General features: G+C 43.6%; 1 protein-coding gene across 8 annotated transcripts in view; it reads right to left on the reverse strand.

The window, feature by feature from the left end:
- Nucleotides 1-22771, reverse strand: part of CENPT (centromere protein T) — an 822208-nt gene that overhangs the window by 626858 nt on the left and 172579 nt on the right. For all 8 annotated transcript variants that reach the window (XM_033941803.1, XM_033941802.1, XM_033941796.1 and 5 more), the window contains one exon: nt 4957-5095. In XM_033941803.1, coding sequence (XP_033797694.1) covers nt 4957-5095 — 139 coding nt within the window. The remainder of the gene's footprint in view (nt 1-4956; nt 5096-22771) is intronic.

Here is a 22771-nt window from a genome sequence, read left to right on the forward strand (position 1 = left end):
AAGCACATGCAAACAATTAGCAAGCGATAAGCGCTAAGAAAGCCATGAGATTATAAATGGACTCCTATTGTAGGCACCCTGGTTACAATAGAAACAGAGGAATGGGGAAGGGGCATGCTAGAGACTGTGAACACTGATTCCAACTTCCTCAGCACAGTGATCAATGGCGATGAGTCCTGGGTTTAAGGATACAATCCAGAAACCAAGTTGATGTCATCACAATGGAAGCATTCAATATCCCCGAGGCCAAAAAAAGCAAGGCAGGTCCGCAGCAATGTCAAAGTCATGCTGACCGTCGTCTTTGACTTCAGTAGTGTGGTCCATCACGAGTACGCACCACACGGCATAACCATCACCAAGGGGTACTACCAAGAGGTTCTGCGTCGCCTTCGTAACACTGTGAGACACAAACGGCAGAACCTTTGGGCAGCGGGCAATTGGCATCACGATAACGCACCTGCCCATTCTTCACATTTGATATGGAGTTTCCTGGTCAAACACAACACACTTGTGATTCCTCAGGCTCCCTACTCTCCTGAGATGGCTCCGTGTGACTTCTGGTTTTTCCCCCAAGCTGAAAATGCCCCTGAAAGGGACCAGATTTCAGTCAAGAGAAGACATCATGCAGAATGCGTTCCAGTGCTGCTTCTAACAATAGCAGAATTGTTGGAAGAAGTGTGTAGCAGCCCAAGGGGACTACTTTGAAGGAGATTAGTATAAGATTGTTGTATCTGAACACGAATATTTTTTATGAATAAAGGTCTGATACTTTTTGAACAGCCCTCATATGTACACCAGAGTAAATTACAGTCCTTGAAATCTACAGACAGGTCAGGTTGGTAGGATATCCACAATGAATATACATTTGAGAGATTTGCATGCACTGCCTCCATGGTATGCAAATCTCTCATATGCATATTCATTGTGGATATTCTGAAAACCTGGCTTGCCTCTGGACCTTGAGAACCGGAATTGAGCAGCCCTGATATAATAGAAAACTGGAACTACTTAAAAACAGAACTACTTAAAAACATACAAGCTTCCTAGTGATGTTACTCCTAATCACTTATAAAATGGGTTTTTATTTGGCACCATGCACAATAATTATGTGTTAGTTTTTTTTTTTTTACTTTAACAATTTTTATTGAATACAAATATAGAATAGTAGTCACTGAAACAGATACAGTTCAAATAATTTCCTTAATTCACTTAACAGAAAACGCATCACATCGAAAAACCCCCTAAATCTCTCCCCGCCCCTCCATCACTCTGCCCTGCCATCCCATAAGCTTATATAAACTTTCTTTTATGCACCAACATAAATGATATACACAGAACCGAGAGAACACAATTATGTTCACAGTACCCTGCCTCAGTACGGGATAGCATGGTAGCACCCAACTAGAAATCCCAGATAATAGTGAGAGTCCAGGCCTGTACTCAGATAGCCTGGAGCCCTCCAAAACTGAACTAGAAACAACCCCCCAACCCAACACCCCCCACCCCCAAACCCCCGCCCTCAACCCACTGGCAATACGGGGACAACTGGCTTCCGTAAGCGATTGACCACCTGGCTCTTTATCATAGGGGGCAAAGTATCCAAATAAGAAGCCCAAACGGACAGAAAAAGCTTGCTCCGAGATCCAGAAAACCGAGCGGACATGGACTCCCAGACCATTAAAAGATGCAATCTATTGCGCCAATACCAGATGGTGGGCGGGGAGTCCTGAAGCCAATGAGCAAGAATACATTTCATTCCCACAATATTATGTGTTAGTTTTTAAGGTGCTCAAAATTCATATAATTGTGCTGCAAGTGCCATAAATATCATATAAGGCTTAACTAAATATTCGTTAAGGCCTCAATTATACCCCCTCCTCTGCAAAACTATTTTGTTTGTAGCAGGGAATTATGGGTGCAAAATCATCACCGGCCTTATATTATTTCTTAGTTAATCATTATTTATGCTTTTTATATATAATTTTATAATTTTTAGGATCAAGTGCTTTTAAAATTGTAGAAATATATGATTTTCAATTTAGCTTAATTTGTCGCTTCATAAATTACAACCTGGGAGACAGAGTCCAACATGTTTCACGAATGCTTTTTCAAGGAACTCCCTAACATATAGAACATATAAATTAATTTATAATATATCACCCATTTAAGTTACTAAATCTTAAAACTTTCATTAAATAGCTATTTTGAAACGGTAACACAAAGTTACCTACCAGTGCCTCCCTAGTCCTTAGAGTAAGATGGCCGCGGCATTCTTACCATTGTTTAATTAACTTTATTAGTATAAACACATTTTACATACCAGAATTTTTAAAGACACAGCTACCACACGCGATCCCTGGAATCCCACCAGAGGAAACCCAAGCCACTCACTATATTAAATCAAACTGGCCCATTCCACCTCAACATTTAACCCCCCTGGTTCTACCATATCTAATCTATAGATCCATCTCATTCAACAGTTTTTCAATATTTCCACCCTCCCTCCCCTCATGTAGTTGATCTATGACTCGCCATCTTATGTCATCCACTGTATATTTCTTTACAAACCAATGTTGGACCATTGGTGCTTGCAAGTTTTTATTCAGTAGACGGGATTTATACTCATTTAATCTTAATTTTACCGGTCTACTGGTGTGCCCAATGTATACTAACTTACAGGGGCATTTGATTGCATAAACAACTTGTTGACTATTACAATCAGTTTTAAATTTTGATTTTAACAACATCCCTTTCCCCGGCTCCCTCCACTCTCGTCCTACTATGGCTTTTTCACACCACTGACACCAAACCTAGTGTAGTACCCATCAAAACCCCTAGGGAGTTACATCCCAAATTTCTGAACTTTCTGAAACCCCAACTATTGATGTTACATCAGCCGCTTCAACACTTCCCCATGGTAGCGTATAATAGAGGGATAACAATTGGCCTAAAGTTGGGGTTTCAGAAATTTGGGACGTATTACCCTAGGGGTTTTGATGGGTACCACACTAGGTGTGGTAAGTGTCAGGGTGTGAAAAAGCCATAGTTGGACAAGAGTGGAGGGAGCAGGGGAAAGGGATGTTGTTAAAATCAAAATTTAAAACTGATTGTAATAGTCAACAAGTTGTTTATGCAATCGAATGCCCCTGTAAGTTAGTATACATTGGGCACACTAATAGACCGGTAAAATTAAGATTAAATGAGCATAAATCCCATCTACTGAATAAAAACTTGCATGCACCCTGTTATGCCTATGGCCAGGGGGTAACTGAAACTCTGCATGACATGTATCCTTAAGCCTGCTTATCTGCTATACTGACCTCCTGACCGAATGTGACCTTGGTGTTGCCAAAACAAAGAACAAAAGAACAGTAAAACCAGGTGTCGTGGTGAAGAAAGCTGGTTACTGCAAGAAATCTGCTTATCTGCTATCCTGACCTCCTGACTGAATGTGACCTGGATGTTTCCAGAACAAAAGAACAGTGCCAGGTGTGCCTGAATCATAGTGAAGGGAGCTGGTTACTGCAGAAACTCAGCTTGTATAATTATGAACTCAGCAGTTTTCACCCTATATAAGAACCTGAACTTTTCCCCCAGAATCAGAATCCATATATTGTTGCAATTACGGGGGAGTCCTTTGGCCCACCCAATCCATCAATCGAAAGGGATTCCCGATTATGAGGACTGGTGTCAGAGGCTATGGTGATGTTTTTCTATTTTTCTATTCATATATTCATATATACATATATATTCATATATACATATATATATATATATATATGTATAATAAAGGGTCTTTGTCTATGCATTTATATTGTCTGTGTGCTTTTCTAAGTGTCACTGATCATCCCATCTGACAGAAATAAGTGGAGGAACACACCCATGGTCCAACATTGGGTTATAAAGCAACATACGGTGGATGACATCAGATAGCAAGTCATAGATCAACTACATGAGGGGAGGGAGGGCGGTAATATTGAAAAACTGTTGAATGAGATGGAACAGAGATGGATCTATAGATTAGATACGGTAGAGCCAGGGGGGTTAAATGTTGAGGTGGAATGGGACAGTTTGATTTAATATAGTGAGTGGCTTGGGTTTCCTTTGGTGGGATTCCAGGGATCGGGTGTGGTAGCTGTCTCTTTAAAAATTCTGGTTTGTAAAATGTGGTTATACTAATAAAGTTATTTAAACAATGGCAAGAATGCCGTGGCCATCTTACTCTAAGAACTAGGGAGACACGAACGGCACTGGTAGGTAACTTTGTGTTACCGTTTCAAAATAGCTATTTAATGAAGGTTTTAAGATTTAGTAACTTAAATGGGTGATATTATAAATTAATTTATATGTTCTTAGAGAGTTCCTTGAAAAAGCATTCGTGAAACATGTTGGACTCCATGTCTCCAGGTCGTAATTTATAAGTGACAACCTAAGCTAAGTTGAAAATCATATATATATTTCTACAATTTTAAAAACACTTGAACCTATAAATCATAAAATTATATATATAAAAAGCATAAATAATGATTAACTAAGAAATAATGTAAGGCCGGTGATGATTTTTCAGCAATAATTCCCCGCTACAAACAAAATGGTTTTGCGGAGGAGGGGGTGTAACTGAGGCCTTAACGAATATTTAGTTAAGCCATATAAGATATTTATGGCACTTGCAACACGATTACATGAATTTTGAGCACTATATAGCTACAAGTATAGATGATAGCATAAAGTTGACCATCATAGAGTGAACAGTGAGTTTTTAAGGTGCTACACATTTTATCAAAGGTTCAGAACCTATCAAACCTTTTAGAAAATATTTGTGCAGTTTTAAATTTGCAGACCTAATGTCCATTTCTTCGCCTGGACAACCTATACAAAAGTTATCCTAACTACATTAACATCTGCATTACAGAGAGCAGTTTTGAATCTAAAACTGAGGTAAAGTTTGATGCTTACTGCTTTGTTAATAGAATGTCTGATTTTCTCCTTCATTCTCCCACGAAGTGTCATCGATGGTGACAACAGGTTAATGTTTCTTACATTTCTGAATAGGCTGGTTTCATTCTTAATGCAAAGTCTTTCTAATTCAGATGCTCTGAATAAAAAAAAAACCAAAAAACAAAGCTCATTTAACCATTAGAAAAACAAAGGATCAATTTTGTAATAGTTAATTCTGGTTTTCCAAAACAACTAATACAGAAACAAAAGAGGAGATTATTTTCTATATTTAAAGTTTTTTTTATTAGATTTTGGTTTTCAATAGATTACAATATACAACACACTGCCAAAAGCATAATTCAACAAAAAAAATAAACGATCAAGAAGAACTCCCATGTTCAGCACCTTCAAAAAGATATAAAAAGGATGGAATCGGTCCAGAGGAAGGCTATTAAAATAGTGCGTGGTCTTCGTCATAAGGCATATGAGGACAGGCTTAAAGATTGCACTATTTTAGTAGCCTTCCTCTGGACCGATTCCATCCTTTTTATATCTTTTTGAAGGTGCTGAACATGGGAGTTCTTCTTGATTGTTTATTTTTTCTGTTGAATGTGCTTTTGGCAGTGTGTTGTATATTGTAATCTATTGAAAACCAAAATCTAATTTAAAAAACTTTAAATATAGAAAATAATCTCCTCTTTGGAGAAAAGGCGGGAGAGGGGAGATATGAGTCTTTCATTTGAAAGGAAGCTTTGGAATGAGAGGGCATAGGATGAAGTTAAGAGGTGATAGGCTCAGGAGTAATCTAAGGAAATACTTATTTACAGAATGGGTGGTAGATATGTGGAACAGTCTCCCGGAAGAGGTGGTGGAGGCAGAGACAGTGTACCGGGCAGAGCTTTGGATTCTTGCCCAGAAATAGCTAAGATAAAAAAACCACAAAAAACCCTAACAATTTTTAGATTTAATCAGGTTGGGCAGACTAGATGGACCATTTGGATCTTTATCTGCCGTCATCTACTATCTACTATGTATGTTATGTTACAAAGTGTAAACCTTCCTAAGTTCCAAGACAATTAACAAGCCAACCCCTTTCCACCACAGATCAACCCTAACCCCCCTACCCTGTCCCCCCACCCCCCTTCCCTTGCCTAATATCCCAAAGGGATAGCGGAATGCAATAACTAAGATCTAGAGATCAGCCAATTTATCTCCCAACGTCATCCAAGTGGACACCTGAAAAACATAGTAGTGATGCTGCTTTGCTACAGAGATTTCCATTCTACCCAAGGACACCAACTTATTGATCCACTCATCATGGGTAGGAGCTGCGCTGCTTTTCCAACATTTTGCTATTAAGCATTTAGCAGCTGCCAAACCTATATGAAGAAGTTTGGTTTGCCATTTATACTCCCCAATGTTATACAGACCCAATAGACTCCCACCGGTTGTCCCACCAGACCTGTTAATGGATGGACCACTCTCCTCTAAAAGGGTCTCAAGACCGGACATTCCCACCAAATATGTAGGAAGATACCACGCAAGTACTACATCTCCAGGACTGACTGGAAACTTGGAGGTACATTCTATGCAGTCGCTCCGGTGTATAGTACCAGCAAGTCAGTACCTTATAGGCATTCTCCTGAACTAGTGCACAAGAGGACGCCTTATACACTTTCCCACAGACAATCCCCCACTCCCTGGAGGTAAGAATCCTGCCAAGATCCCCTTCCCATTTTCTCATATAGGGAAACTGAAAAACAATGTGTTCCCTCCAATATTGATATAGTACAACAGAGATAGGACGAGGAACCTTCTACACTGAAAGCCACAAATTCTCAAGATTGGCGATCTAGAATCCCAACCCTGAGCCCTCAAAAAAATGACAAACTTGGAGATATGCCAAATAGTCCCCATTGGATATCCCATACTTCCGTTGAAGCCGATCAAAAGAGAGCACCCCCCTCCTCTCCCATCAAATCCCGAAAAGTAATTAAACCCAACTGAGCCCAGGTACCCTGTTCTCTTGCCCTGCTACAAAGTGGGGCTTGGATCGAATTGGCACCAACAGAGACACCACAGAGCTATTACCCAACTGATCTCTAACCCACTGCCACAATAGGAAAAGATGGCGTAAAAAGGGATTATCCATATTCCTCCCCCAGGTACGTAATTGTGCCTGAAAGCCAAAGACTATACTTAAGTGGTTCTAGGCCTCCAAATGCCTGCTCCAATTGGACCCCACTCATAAACTCCCCTATGTCCCACTCTAATAGCAATCGTAGCTGAGCCGACTGAGAGTACCAGAACAGATTGAGAACCCCTCTACCACCCAATTCTCTACATCACTTTTTGGGAAATCCAGGGAGGATTCTTTGCCATATAAATCTCCACAACTCTGCTCCCAAAGCGGCTAATGCCGCCCTAGGAACCTGTATTGCTAATGTTTGAAAAAGAAACAACAATCTTGAAAGCACATTCATCTTAACGATAGCTATCCGTCCCCTCCAAGATAACCATAGGCCATGTCACCGTTGTAAATCACATCTAATCTGATGAAACACCAGAGGATAATTTACTTCATAAAGTTTATTCAAATCTTTAGGCGACTGTATGACCAAATACCAAAGTACCCAGGAAGCCCACTTAAATGGAAATGTAACCTGAAGCCCAGTAACCTCCAAATCATCCAAACTCAGATTCAGTATTTCCATTTTGTCAAGGTTTAGTCCTTGAAAATCTGAAACAGAATACGAATAGTTAGGATTGGGTCCCTCACATACATCAAAATATCATCTGCAAATAACACAATACGATGTTCCACCCCTCCCTGAAGAAACCTCAGCTGCAGTAGGGAGACTAAGTTCCTGGATGCTGTAGGCGATTGCTTCCTGGAACAACTCGTCAAGTAAAATCCATGTGAGTATTTCACTCTTGTTTCCATGGCTCGCAATTTTTCGAAGTAGTCGTTCATGTGGGACCTTGTCGAATGCCTTCTGAAAATCCAGATATACAATGTTGACCAGGTCACCCTTGTCTATCTGGCTATTTACTCCCTTGAAGAAGTGCAGGAGTTGCCATACAGTGAGAGGTTAGAGAAACTGGGCCTCTTCTCCCTTGAAAAGAGGAGACTAAGAGGGGACATGATTGAAACATTCAAGGTAATGAAAGGAATAGACTTAGTAGAGAAAGAGAGATTGTTCACCTTCTCCAAGGTAGAGAGAACGAGAGGGCACTCTCTAAAGTTAAAAGGGGATAGATTCCGTACAAACATAAGGAAGTTCTTCTTTACCCACAGTTATAGAAAACTGGAACTCTCTTCCGGAGGCTGTTATAGGGGAAAACACCCTCTAGGGATTCAAGACAAAGTTAGACAAGTTCCTGCTGAACCAGAAAGTACGCAGATAGGGCTAGACTCAGGGCACTGGTCTTTGACCTAAAGGCCGCCGCGTGAGCGGACTGTTGGGCACGATGAACCACTGATCTGACTCAGCAGCGGCTGTTCTTATACATATATCCAACGGTTCGATAGATAAAGTGAACAAGATGGGGGAAAGAGGGCACCCCTGACGTTTCCCCCACACTATAGGGAAATATTCCGTATAAGATTGATTGATCCAGAGGCAAGCCTTCGGTGATGCATAAAAAGCTTTCACCCAACTGCTAAAGAAACCCGACATTCCCATCCGCTCCATGACCTCCCAGAGAAAGCCCCACAGCACCCTGTCGAAGGCCTTCTCCGCATCAATGGCCATCAGAACCGCCTTAACTGGTCTCTGTTGCGCATCCCATAAAAGATGTAAAGTCCACCTGATATTATCGCTCACTTGCCTTCTTTGTATAAATCCTGACTGATCCATATGGATCAGACTCGATAGGACCTTGCCCAACCTCAATGCTAGCACGTTAGCTAGGATCTTAGCATCCAAATTCAACAGAGAAATTGGACGGTAGGATCCACAATTATGGGGATCCCTGCCCGGTTTCAAGAGAACCACTACGCCAGCCTCCCACATGGACTTAGGCAAAAGACCTACCTACGGTACCCTATTCACAATCTACACCAAGATAGGACCCACCTATTCTGAGAATTGTTTATAGAACCTGGTAGAGTAACCATTGAGACCAGGAGATTTCCCAGATTTGAAATCCCTTATCACCCTCTGAACCTCAAGCAGAGTAATAGGATCGTGGAGCATTTCTCTATCTGGCACAGATAGCTCAGGAAGAGGTACGGTGTCCAAAAATCTCTGATAAGCAGCCCACTATACAATTTCTTATAACTGACGAATAGCAGTATCCCCCCCCCCCCCCCAGTTATCTCTCACCCTAACAATGGTAACCTTAGACAGCTTTATACATCTAGCCAGGTTAGCGCTTGTTTTGTTATTATGCTCATAGATGTTCAATTTGAATCTCTCTCTAATACGGGCTATCACTTCCATCTGATATTGATTAAGCTCTTCCCGCACTCATCATTTGTTTCAGAACCTGAGGATCTGGATTATTTTTGTGACAGCTCCAGCCTAATGAGCTGTTCCTGGAGACCTAACTGGTGTTGGGCTCATTGTCTTTTAAAGCGGGCCCCCCATTTAATGAAAACCCCCCTTACCACCGCATCAGAAACCTCGCCCGTATCATTAAATTCCAAAAACTCTTTAATCGTCCTTTCCACCTCAGCTACTACCTGGGGAGCACTCAACAAGCTTTCATTTCATCTCCAATACCCATTAGCCCCAAGTGTAGAAAAGCCCTGACAAGCCACCCATACTGGAGCATGGTCTGATATGTACATGGGTTCTATTTCAGCCTTGTGCAAGGTATCCCATTGATTCATGTGAATCCAAATTCCATCTAGTTGTGTATAAGTCTGTTGTGAATGAGAATAATAGGTATAATGTGCTCCATGCTTCATCCTCCAACTATCTATCAAGCCCAGACCAAGCATCAAGGCTTGAAAAGCTTTGCTGGAAGCCTTTAGTGTACTCCTCCCTCCCCTAGAGTGATCCAGTTGAGGGTCTGGCGGGACATTGAAATCACCTCCAAATAAACCGCTCCTAGCACAAAGTCAACCAAATCCCCTTTCAAATCCCGAAAAAAACTCTGCTTGGCCTGTATTAGGGTCATAAAGATTAACTATCATGAGAGACTGACCCTGTAAATTGCCTCTTATTGCTAGGCATCTTCCCATCGCATCTTTATATTCCTGCTCAATTTGTAATCCCAGCACTTTACCAAAATTGCCAACCCTCCCGTCTTTTTGGTGGACCCATGCGCTCGATGTGTCCAAATCATTTCAAATTGAGGCACTCGCAAAGCAGCATCTCTGAATCTCAAATGGGTCTCTAAGTATACTAATATCCCACTTCATACGCTTCTTTTCCCCGGGTTTTTGAGCCCGTTAACATTCCATGAGCAAATCAACAGTTTTGCTGTTCCCGTCCCACCCCGTCCCTCCCCTCCTTCTGAAATCCCTTAGACCTTACTCCCCCCTCCAAAAACCTGATCCCGATGTATTCGGATCAGCCAGAACAAGAAAATTAGGCTTTCGTTCTCCATAGATCCCCCTCCCATCATAACCAAATCACTCACACGCACAAATACAAGATCCCCATACCTCATCAGACTCACTCAAATACATTTTACCCCCTGAACACTCACTCCCCAACACTCACACTAGTACTCCTCCCACATCCCATGGAAAAGAAAGAATATAGAAGGCAAATAACATGATAGGTGGTAAAATGCTCATCAATCAAAATACTGCATATCAAATCTAGAAAGTCCAGCCAACAGTGCGCCCCGTCATAAGCCCCACACCCTTCCCACAAGCACACTCCCCACCCTGTTAAACATGGACACCCCACAATCACACCAACCCAAGCCATCTCTCAACTTACAATCTCCCAAAAACCCATCATTAGTACCCCCAGTCCAGCTCAATTCAAATGTCCCCGACAGGACAAGAAGAAAAAAACCCCAAAAGACAAAATACTGCAGCCGTTCATCACCTAAGTCCAGAGCTGGTGGATGGTAGGCAGTTCATCTCACAGGTGACCTGTAGCCCCGATCCATCACCTCCGGTGTCCAAGAACGGGGATCGCTGCAGGTTCTGATCCGGAACTTACTCACAGCCAAGATCGTTCATCACCTTCTTCGCATCTGCTACTTTGTCCACCCGAGTCTTCCTATTAATCGTAAGCAGTAGTCCAAAAGGGAACAGCCACCGATAACGGTGCCCCTCGGACCAAAGCACCCGAGTGACCTCCCGAAACGCTCTCCTCTTTTGGAGTGTTACTGCCAAGTCCTGGTAGACTCCAACGGTGAGGCCCTGCTAAGTAAAAGAGGGATTGCATCTCGCCACCTGTAAAATCCTCTCCTTCAGCAGGTAATCTCCGAAGCAAGTAACAATATCCCGGTTGCCACAGCTCACACAGGCCCCAAGCTTCGATGGGCTCTATTCAGGATTATAGTTGAGGCCTACATCGGGCTCCTCCATGCCCAACAAATGGCTATAATATTCTTACACTACCTGTTGGGCATCCTTATAGCGGTCAGTTTCAGGGACCCCTTTAAATCTTAAATTGGTGCGATGTGACCTATTCTCGAGGTCCTCTGGTTTCGTAAGTCTTTCAGCTGAGTAGTCGCAGTTTCTGCAAGAGTTTTAGATTCTTGAACTGCTGCTGCCATGTGGTCTAGTCTCTCTTCATAGGCCACCTCTACTTGGAGTTCAGCAAGCGCAGCTTTTACATCAGCCCGTACGCCCACCATTTCTTCTTTAAGCTCACGAAACAACTGCTCCACTGTCTCTGAGCCAATCCGCTCCCCATCCGAGCGGGAACCAACAAGCACTAGCGGAGGCCTTCTCGGACTGCTGCGCCATTTTAACTGAGCCCACTGGCGATCCACAGCCCTGAGATCGCATTTTAACATAGTAACATAGTAGATGACGGCAGATAAAGACCTGAATGGTCCATCCAGTCTGCCCAACCTGATTCAATTTAAATTTTTTAATTTTTTCTTCTTAGCTATTTCTGAGCAAGAATCCAAAGCTTTACCCAGTACTGTGCTTGGGTTACAACTGCCGAAATCTCCGTTAAAACCTACTCCATCCCATCTAAACCCTTCCAGTCATTGAAGCCCTCTCCAGCCCCCAAACGGCCATATACAGACTGCCCAGTACTGGCCTTAATTCAATTTTTAATATTATTTTCTGATTCTAGATCCTCTGTGTTCATCCCACACTTTTTTGAACTCTGTTAGAGTCCCTCTCTCGGGAGCGCATTCCAGGCATCCACCACTCTCTCCGTAAAGTAAAATTTCCTAACATTACCTTTGAATCTACCACCCTCAACCTCAAATTATATTCTCTGGTTATACCATTTTCCTTTCTCAGGAAAATATTTTGTTCTACGTTAATACCCTTCAAGTATTTGAACGTCTGAATCATATCTCCCCTGTCTCTCCTTTCCTCTAGGGCAGTGGTTCCCAAACCTGTCTTGGGGGACCCCCAGCCAATCAAGTTTTTAAGATATCCCTAATGAATATGCATGAGAGAGATTTGCATACCTGTCACTTCCATTATATGCAAATCTGAGCGTAACAGAAAGGGATACAAGTGGTCAACCAGTTAGAAATGGTCCGCTTAGAAACAGTGCGACCCAAGCAATTGGGATAGAAAGAGATGAACAGCTGGGGAGCAGTACAGTGAGGAGCGGTGCGCTTCAAGTAGAAGGCCAGCGCACGCTTACAATCAAGAGAATGCAGAGCCACCTCACCAGGGTGAGAATGGGGCTTTGGGAAAAAAAACAGGAAGAACAATGGACTGGTTGATGTGAAAATCAGAAATAATCTTGGGCAAGACCTTAGGATGGGTACGGAAGACCACCTTATCATGATAGAAGACAGTGAAAGGTGGGTCCGCAACCAAGGCCTGAAGCTCACTGATGGGCAGAAGTGAGAGCAATAAGGAACACAACCTTCCAAGTAAGATACTTCAAGTGAGCCAGCGCTAGCAGATCGAACGGGGGTTTCATCAATTTTGCGAGGACCACGTTCAGATCCCAAACCTCCGGAGGAGGTTTAAGGGGCAGCTGAATGTGGAAAAGTCCTTTCATGAAGCGGGAAACCACAGGATGAACAGAGATAGGCTTCCCGTCAATCAGTTGATGAAAAGCAGCAATAGCACTAAGGTGGACTCGATCCGAACATGATTTCAGTCCAGCGCCAGACAAGTGCAACAGATAATCCAGGACAGCCGACAAGGAGACAGACATTGGCTCCTGCTGTCAAGTAGCACACCAGGAAGAAAAGTTTCTGATGGTAACACTGGCGAGTGGACTCCTTCCGAGACGCTTCCAGGACAACCAGAACAGGCTGGGAGAGCTGGAACGAGGGTATTAAGTCTCGAGGAACCAAGCTGTTAAGTGCAGAGACTGGAGGTTGGGATGAAGGAGAGAACCCTGACTCTGCGTAAGCAGAGAAGGAAAAACAGGCAGAGGAAGAGGCTCCTTGGCACTGAGTTGCAACAGAAGGGAGAACCACGGTTGCCGGGACCACCGAGAAGCAATCAGAATCATGGTGGCATGCGAAGACTTGAGCTTGACGAGAGTCCTCAGAATCAGAGGGAATAGAGAGAACGCATATAATCGTTCGTCCAATCCAGAAGGAAGTTATCAGCCTCGATCCTGAGAGGGGAGTAAACCCTGGAGCAGAAGCGGGGCAACTTGTGATTGAGAGGGGATGCGAACAGATCGACGTCCAGAGTCCCCCCAACGAGCAAACACCTGACGCAGTGTTATGGAGTGAAGGGACCACTCATGAGGCTGCAGAAGACGACTTAACTTGTCTGCCAGACAGTTCCGCTGGCCCTGAATGTAGACAGCTTGAATAAATATGTTGCGGTGGACAGCCCAGTCCCAGAGCTGCATCGCCTCCTGGCACAGGCACCTGGACCCCGTGCCCCCTTGTTTGTTGATATAATAAATTGCGACCTGGTTGCCCGCGCGAACCAGCACCACTTGGTTGCGAAGTAGTTGACAAAAAGCTTTCAGAGCGAGGAAAATCTCACGAAGCTCCAGAAGATTGATGTGACAAAGGCGGTCGCCACAGGACCAAAGACCCTGGGTGCGCAGACCGTCCAGAGGAGCCCCCCAAGCATAGGTCGACGAGTCCGTCGTGAGGACCTTTTGCGGAGGAGGAGCATGCAACAGAAAACCTCTGGAAAGATTGGAAGAGAGCATCCACCAACGGAGAGATCTCCTCAACAAAGGAGTCACGACAATGCATCGGGAGAGAGGATCCCAATCTTGGTTCCACTGGGACGCCAGAGTCCATTGAGGAATACGGAGGTGAAATCTGACAAAAGGAGTCACGTGAACAGTGAAGGCCATGTGACCTAGAAGGACCATCATGAGCCGAGCCGGTGTCGAATGCAGATGGGTCACCATTCGGCACAAACGGATAAGGACCTCCTGACAAGGCCGAGGCAAGAAGGAGCGGAGACAAACCGTGTCCAGGACCGCTCCAATGAACTCGAGAGACTGGGACGGACAGAAATGAGACTTGGGAAAGTTCACTTCGAAGCCAAGACACTGAAGGAGCAAGATAGTCTGTTCCGTCGCTCGCAGGACTTCATTGTGAGAGGACGCTTTGATCAACCAGTCGTCGAGGTAGGGAAACACCTGCATGCCGCGGAGGCGCAAGGCCGCAGCTACCACAACCAGACATTTCGTGAAAACCCTCAGAGAGGCCGCCAGGCCGAAGGGAAGAACAAGATACTGGAGATGGAGATCCCCCACCCGGAATCTCAAATACCAGCGAAAGGCCGGGTGTATCGGAATGTGCGTGTACGCCTCCTTGAGGTCCAGTGAGCACAGCCAGTCCCCCTCGTCCAAGAGGGGGATACAACGTGGGAAGGGTGAGCATTCTGAATCGTTCCCGTACCAGAAACTTGTTCAGAGCACGAAGGTCCAGGATCGGACGCAGATCCCCCGTCTTCTTGGGTATCAGAAAGTAGCGGGAATAAATCCGGAGTTCCACTGTTCCATGGGAACTTCCTCGACCGCCCGAAGGCGAAGAAGGGCCTGAGCTTCCTGCAGAAGTAGGGGAAGCTGAGACGGAGCAGACAGAAACTCTTTTGGAGGCAGATCTGGGGGTACGCAACTGAAGGGGAGGGAGTACCCCTCCCGGATGATAAACAGTATCCAATTGTCGGTGTTAAGACTTTCCCACCGGGCATAGAAATGATGGAGACAACCCCCAATGGGGAAGGGAGCCCGAAGGCTCGGACTGGAATTGTCAAAAGGACAGCCCGGTCTTTGCCGGGGCCGGTGGCTGAGTCTTAGGTTGACGTTGATGCTGCTGCAGTGGCCGTTTCGGAGGAGGCCTAGAGAAAGTAGGAGTGGATTTTTGTGGATACCTCCGGAGAGGAATTATATATTGGCGAGCCGGAAGTTTCACCAGAGACGCAAAGGACTGCTCGTGGTCTGAGAGGCGCTTTGTGGCCGCCTCGATGGATTCATCGAAGAGCTCATAACCCACACACGGGAAATTGGCAAGATGATCTTGTATATTCGGATCCATATCCACAAACCGGAACCAAACAAGGCGACGCATGGCGATTGCAAAGGCTGTAACTCTCAAGGACAATTCAAAGGCGTAACAGGCCTGGAACATATACAGGCGGAGTTGGGAGAGGGTCTCCACGAGGAGACGAAACTCCTGAAGCCGAGGTTCTGGTATGACCTCCCGGAATAAGCGGAATCGGAGGTAGGATGTGAAGATGAAACTGTAGTTAAGGACACGGTTCGCAGGTAGGACGTGAAGATGAAACTGTAGTTAAGGACACGGTTCGCCGTCATCGAATTCTGATAAAGGCGGCGACCAAATTTGTCCATTGTACGGCCCTCCCTGCCCAGGGGGACAGCAGCGTAGACCTTCGAGGGGTTAGACTCCTTCAAGAAAGACTCAACCACCAAGGATTGGTGGGAAAGCTGAGCATCTTCAAACCCTTTAACCGGGATAGTCTGGTAACAGGACTCCAACTTGGAGGGAATAGCGGTGACAGCATATGGTGTCTCCAGGTTCCGGAGAAACGTCTGCTGGAGAACCTGATGCAACGGAAGGTGAAGTGCCTCAAGAGGCATATTGTCAACTCCCAATTCCGCCAGGTATTCCTGGGTAAAGCGGGAGTCGGACTGAAGATCCAATTTCAGAGCTCTGCCCATGTCAGAGATGAAACGAGAAAAGGAGGAGGTCTGAGAAGAAGAATCATCCTCCGTGGGAGACTCCAACCGAGATCGGGGTGCAGCCGAGAAAGAGGGAGAAACTTCCCTGGAATAGTAAGCCGGAGCCTCAGAGTCCTGTGAACGGGAGACCGAAGAGGTTCGACTAAGGCGTGTAGGGGGCGTCGAAGAACGGCCCCATGCCAGATGGACTGGGGAAGACCCCAGAGTCCGAGGAAATCATTGGGGAAGCCTCTGAGAAGACGGGGTATAGGAAAAATCCCCAATTGGCTTCGAAGCAGGCCCTTTAGAAGCTGGCAATCGCCTCGATGGGGAACATACACTAGAGTCCAATTCGAGGACAAGTGTGTGTGTAGATGGTCTCGAGGTCAAAGACCTGCCCCGACAGGGCAGGGAAGACCGGGGCCTTTTAGAAGAGGCAAGCCTCGCCCCAGTAGCAGGAGAGAAACGGGTACCCGGCCTGGGCCCCCGAAAAGTCACCGGCGACTCATGGGAAGAAGATTCGCTCGAGGAAACCCTAGGAATCTTACGGGTGAGGCCTCAAGAAACGAGGGGACGCTCAGGCTGGTCAGACCGCAACTGGGTCGAGACCGAGGTTAAAGGCGTCGAAGTCGGGACTAGTTGGTTCACCACCGAGGAAAACTGTGTTGTAATATTAGCCTTAAGCATGTCCTCGAACATAGGCACCGAGACCAAAGGTAGGTGGGGTCGGAGGTGCAACAGTGCGCTCCTTCGGGGGGACCTCGAGGAAGAGTATTCCCTGTGTGAGGAGGCACGCTTAGAGTGATGTCTCGAAGATGCCAACGAGGTGGCGCTGACATGAGACTCCGAGGTAGGTTTCTTTGCCGGCACACCTGAGGAGGGAAGAGGAGACTTACCCGAGGCTGGAGTAGCAGAAGGGGACGAGGCCGGAGCTTTCGAGGCCGAGGCACCCAACGAGGGTGCCGAGGCTGAGCTCGAGGCCTGTCCCGCAGGATCAATGGGGCCAAAGAGTTGAAGAATCTTGGCCACCCGTCAACTAAGAGCCAGCAGTTCTAAAGTCGCACAACAGGGACACGACTCAGCACGGTGCTCTGCACCCATGCACTCCATACACCAACGATGAGGATCGGTGATAGAGATAACCCTGTTGAACTTAGTATAGTTTTTAAATCCGGAACGAGGCCGGGACATAAGAAAAAAAGACAGCTGCGGCCCCACGAGACTAGGCGGCCAGAGGAAGACTGGGAACCTGGTCAAAAATATACGAACAGAAGAAAATGAAGGAAATTAAAGACGCGAGCACAGCGACTCAACCAAAACTAACCAAACAAGCTGCGGTGCAAGAGGGACAACGAGATCGCGCGAAGCAAGGTAGCAGTGCTTCTGGCTCCACGAAAAACATTGAACTGAGGAGATGCATGCCCTAGGCAGGGCAGGAGGGGCATGCGCGGGCCAATCACAAGTTTGAAGGTCTTCGAGCAAGTCTGCTTGCGAAAACGTCCACTAGGGGGCTCCGTCAGTGACGTCACCCACATGTAGAGAATATACTGCCTGCTTGTCCTGGGATAAAGAATGCTAGATATAATCAAGAAGGGTATTACAACCAGAACGAAAGAAATTATCCTGCTATTGTATCGGGCAATGGTGCATCCAATATTGGTCGCCGTACCTTAAGAAGGATATGGCGTTACTCGAGAGGGTTCAGAGGAGAGCGACACGTCTGATAAAAGGGATGGAAAACCTTTCATATGCTGAGAGATTGGAGAAACTGGGTCTCTTTTCCCTGGAGAAGAGGAGACTTAGAGGAGATATGATAGAGACTTACAAGATCATGAAGGGCATAGAGAGAGTAGAGAGGGACAGATTCTTCAAACTTTCAAAAAAATAAAAGAACAAGAGGGCATTTGGAAAAGTTGAAAGGGGACAGATTCAAAACAAATGCTAGGAAGTTCTTCTTTACCCAACATGTGGTGGACACCTGGAATGCGCTTCCAGAGGACATAATAGGGCAGAGTACGGTACTGGGATTTAAGAAAGGATTGGACAATTTCCTGCTGGAAAAGGGAACAGAAGGGTATAAATGGAGTTTTACTGCACAAGTCCTGGACCTGTTGAGCCGCTGCGTGAGCGGACTGCTGGGCATGATGGACCTCAGGTCTGACCCAGCAGAGGCATTGCTTATGTTCAGATAATGTCTCACCAACACATACACATGTTCCTTGACATTATGATTTATCATCTGACTCTTAATAATATTCAGTTTTAATAATACATCATCACAGTTTATTTTCATGTAAATCTTATCAGACACAATGTAGTACTTATGTCCGCCCATTTACAAAATATTTCACTTATACACTTTCATTTGCCCAAGTTCTTTCACACAATCATTTCACATCTTTTATCATTTCATATCTTTTATCACATTCAAAAGTATATCATCATAGTTCATGTTTTATGCTACTTTGCACATACTGTCGTCATCCAGTATATGTTCAGCCATCATCATTTCTACTACTAGTCTTGAATAATGCCATCCAAGATGAATATACAGTAAAACCTTGGATTGCAAGTAACTTGGTTTGCAAGTGTTTTGCAAGACGAGCAAAACATTTTACTAAATTTTAACTTGATATACAAGCAAGCTCTTGCAATACAAGTACATACAGTATATACACATCACAACTGAGCCGATGGTTCTTCTCTCTCTGACTGCAAGAGTGTAGTAACTTTATAGTCTACAGCCCAGAAATATCAAGAAGAAACAACTTAATCTAATGTATTTTTAAATGAGTATAACTTATTGGCAGACTGGTCTTTATCTGCTGTCATTTACTATGTTACTATGACTGTTCTATATGACTGTTCTAAATGAGCAAAGTCTTGCAATACGAGTACATACAATATACATGCGTCACATCATCACAATGGAGCCGATGATTCTTCTCTCTCTGACGGTTGCAGGAGTGTAGTGACTGTTCTAAACAAGCAAAGTCTTGCAATACGAGTACATACAGTATACATGCGTCACATCATCACAACGGAGCCGATGGTTCTTCTCTCTCTGACGCTGCAGGAGTGTAGTGACTTCTAAACGAGCAAAGTCTTGCAATACGAGTACATACAGTATACACGCTTCACATCATCACAACTGAACCGATGGTTCTTCTCTCTCTGACGCTGCAGGAGTGCAGTGAATGAGCAAGGTCTAAATGAGCGAGGTCTTGCAATACAAGTACGTTTAGTATTTTGTATTAAAGTTTTTGGGTTTTGGAACGAATCGTCTGAGTTTCCATTATTTCCTATGGGGAAATTCACTTTGATATACGAGTGCTTTGGATTACAAGCATGCTTCTGGAACGAATTATGCTCGCAAACCAAGGTTTTACTGTAATATACCGATTATAGTTAGCGATAGGAGATTTCCTCGTAAAACCTGACACAGAGGAACTTAAAAGCTCTAAAATTATTGAGTTTAAAGGATTGCTTATCTAAATCTTTATCAGATTCTCTCACTCCTGTCCCTTCTTTATATTGTAATGCTCGATCGATCTGCAATAAGCAGAAAATAATTAACGATCTCATTACTGATAATGATTTAGGCTTGTTATTTATCACCGAAAAACTGGTTACCCGAAGGGGACATTATTACCCAACAGGAAGTGCTTCCTCCTGGTTTTAAGATTGTTTACATCGAGGCCTGAAAAGCGAGGAGGTGGCCTAGTGATTATTTTCCGCTCATTCTTAGATGTTAGCTTAAAGGAGAAAGGAAACAACCCTAAATTTAGAATATATATTATCCATTACTGATGAATTGAAAACTCACTCTTTGGGAGTAATATTATTCTATCGCCCTCCTGTTCCTTGGAACAAATCTGTAGATCCTCTTTTAGAGATTATTTTAGCTGCCTCATTAAAATTTCCTAGACTATTATTAGTTGGATTTCTTAATCTATATCTTAAAACTGAGAATAAAAACGTGACTGAGTTTAAAACTTTTTTAAATTCACTTAACTTTAATTTCCTGCCTGCTACTACTCATACTCTTGGCCATTCACTTGATGTCATTTGCTATACAGATACTGATCCGTTGAAATCAGCTATCTCAGAAATAGAATGGTCTAAAGAGCCATGGACTTTCTGGGAGGTTTCAGAACCCCTATTTTCATGTCCAAGATTCTTAAGGAATCTCTGAAGGAAATAATTAAGATACGTAGTAAGATTAATCCTGATATTTTTTGGCAAAAAATAGAACAAAATATACCCAATTCTCCTTTAGAATTTAATGTAGACAAATCCTTAGATATTTGGCTAAAGAAATCTGAATCAATATATGAATCTCTTGCACCTTTAAAAACGAAGGAGATCTCTTATAAGCATAAAGCACCTTGGTACTCCCAATATCATCATCAACATAAGCAGAAGTGCAGAAAGTTAGAAAGTGGAAGAAAAGCAATTCTGAGGTAGATAAAATAAATTGGAGGAAGAAGATAAAGGAATATACTCTTGAGATTACTAAAGCCAGAAAGATATACTATGGGAACAAAATTAATACAGCTAAAGATCAAAGTAAGGCTCTTTTTCTCTATGGAAATGTATAACTACATTATCTGATCAAACAAACAAACTATCCAAACCATCTGAAGAAGAACTAGTCTCTTTTTTTAAGGATAAAGTTTTAAATATCCGGTCATCTTTTTCTAAAACATTGACTTCTTTTAATCCACTAAATGTGGAAAATTCTTCTTTTGATATTCCTGCGGATAGATATTGGCATTCGTTTGACATTATCACAGAACCCCAACTATTGCAACTTTACACTAAATTTAGTATAAAAAAAAAAGAACTTGTATACTTGATTTTGTCCCTTCATATATCTTTTCTAATATTCCTACCTTCATTATCTCTTGGCTTACAATGTTGGTCAATCATATTTTTGCTAATGGTTTATTTACATTAGATATATGATGCATTGTATTAAATCCATTATTTAAAAATTCTGGTCTAGATCCATCTCTGACCCTTAACATATCGCCCAGTTGCAAATATCCCTTTATTAATGAAGATCTTGGAAACCATTGTCTCAAAGCAATTATCTGACTATCTGGATAAATTTTCAGTACTCCTTTCATTTCAACATGGTTTTAGATCTAGTCACAATACAGAAATTCTTCTCATCTCACTGGTTACGAAGGTTCAACACTTATTAGTCCAAGGGCATTATGCTGTCTTGTTGCAGTTTGATCTTTCTGCGGCCTTTGATGTTGTGGATCATGACATCCTTATGCAACTTTTAATCAATATTGGTTTAGATAAAATTGTGTTGAATTGGTTCAGTGGTTTTCTCAAACTACGATCATATCAAGTTATATGTAGACAAAAAATTTTCTTCATCTTGGAGCCCAGTCTGTGGAGTTCCTCAGGGATCTCCCCTATCTCCTATATTATTTAATTTATATTGACAAAATATTTGACTCTATCTCCTTTAGAATCTATCTTTACATATGCTGACGACATTTTTATATTACTGGAAATTGATCCATTGCTTTCAAATTTGACTGGAGATATTAACTCTTGTGTCTCTAGACTTCAAGAATGGGCTTCCTTAGTTCGTATGAAATTGAATGCTTATAAAACCAGACTGCTATGGTTGGTCCCTTACTACACAATCTAATCTAATCTAATCTAAACCTTAGGTTTGTATACCGCATCATCTCTACATTCGTAAAGCTCGACACGGTTAACAAGAGTTAGGGTAGAAAGGAACTCCAGTGGAGGGAAGAGGCAAAATGAAGAGAAAATTTAGAGGACTAGAATAACCAGAGAGGGAGGAGGAGTTACATTTTTGAGAATAACCAGGTTTTCAGATGTTTACGGAAGAGTTGGAGGGAGCTCAGATTCCTAAGAGGGGAGGTAAGGTTGTTCCAGAGCTGAGTGATTCTGAAAGGGAGGGAAGAACCTAGTTTTCCTACAAGTGAAACGCCTTTTAGAGAGGGAAAGGAAAGTTTCAGTTTTTGGGTGGATTTGGCAGAATTGGGGTTAGAGGAGTTCCAAGAAAGAGGAATGAAGGGAGGGAGAATACCGTGTAGGATCTTGAAAGTGAGGCAGGCACATTTGAAGTGGACTCTGGAGATAATCGGAAGCCAGTGGAGCTTGGATAAAAGCGGTGAGTTGTGGTCGAATTTGCTTTTTGCGAAGATAAGCTTAGCAGCGGTATTCTGAATCCGCTGGAGTTTTTGAAGGTTTTTCTTTGTTAGGCTAAGGTAGACAGAGTTGCAGTAGTCCAGTCTGGAAAGGATGGTGGATTGGATAAGGACGGCAAAGTGTTTTTGATGGAAACAGGATCTCACTTTTCTCAGCATGTGAAGGCTGAAGAAACATTTTTTTACTAGGGAGTTGAGGTTGTCGTTGAAGGAAAGTATAGAGTCAATGATGACTCCCAGAACTTTACTAAAATATTCAAGATGCAGAGTGGGGTCAGAGGACAGTGGGATGGAGGTGGGCAGTTGGTCCAATTTTGGGCCGAGCCAGAGACGTTTTGTTTTAGATTCGTTCAGTTTCATCTGCACAGTGTGGGCCCAGGATTGAAGGTTCAATATACATGA

This window comes from Geotrypetes seraphini, chromosome 4 (genome assembly GCF_902459505.1).
Source record: "Geotrypetes seraphini chromosome 4, aGeoSer1.1, whole genome shotgun sequence".
In the NCBI taxonomy this organism is placed as follows: domain Eukaryota; kingdom Metazoa; phylum Chordata; class Amphibia; order Gymnophiona; family Dermophiidae; genus Geotrypetes; species Geotrypetes seraphini.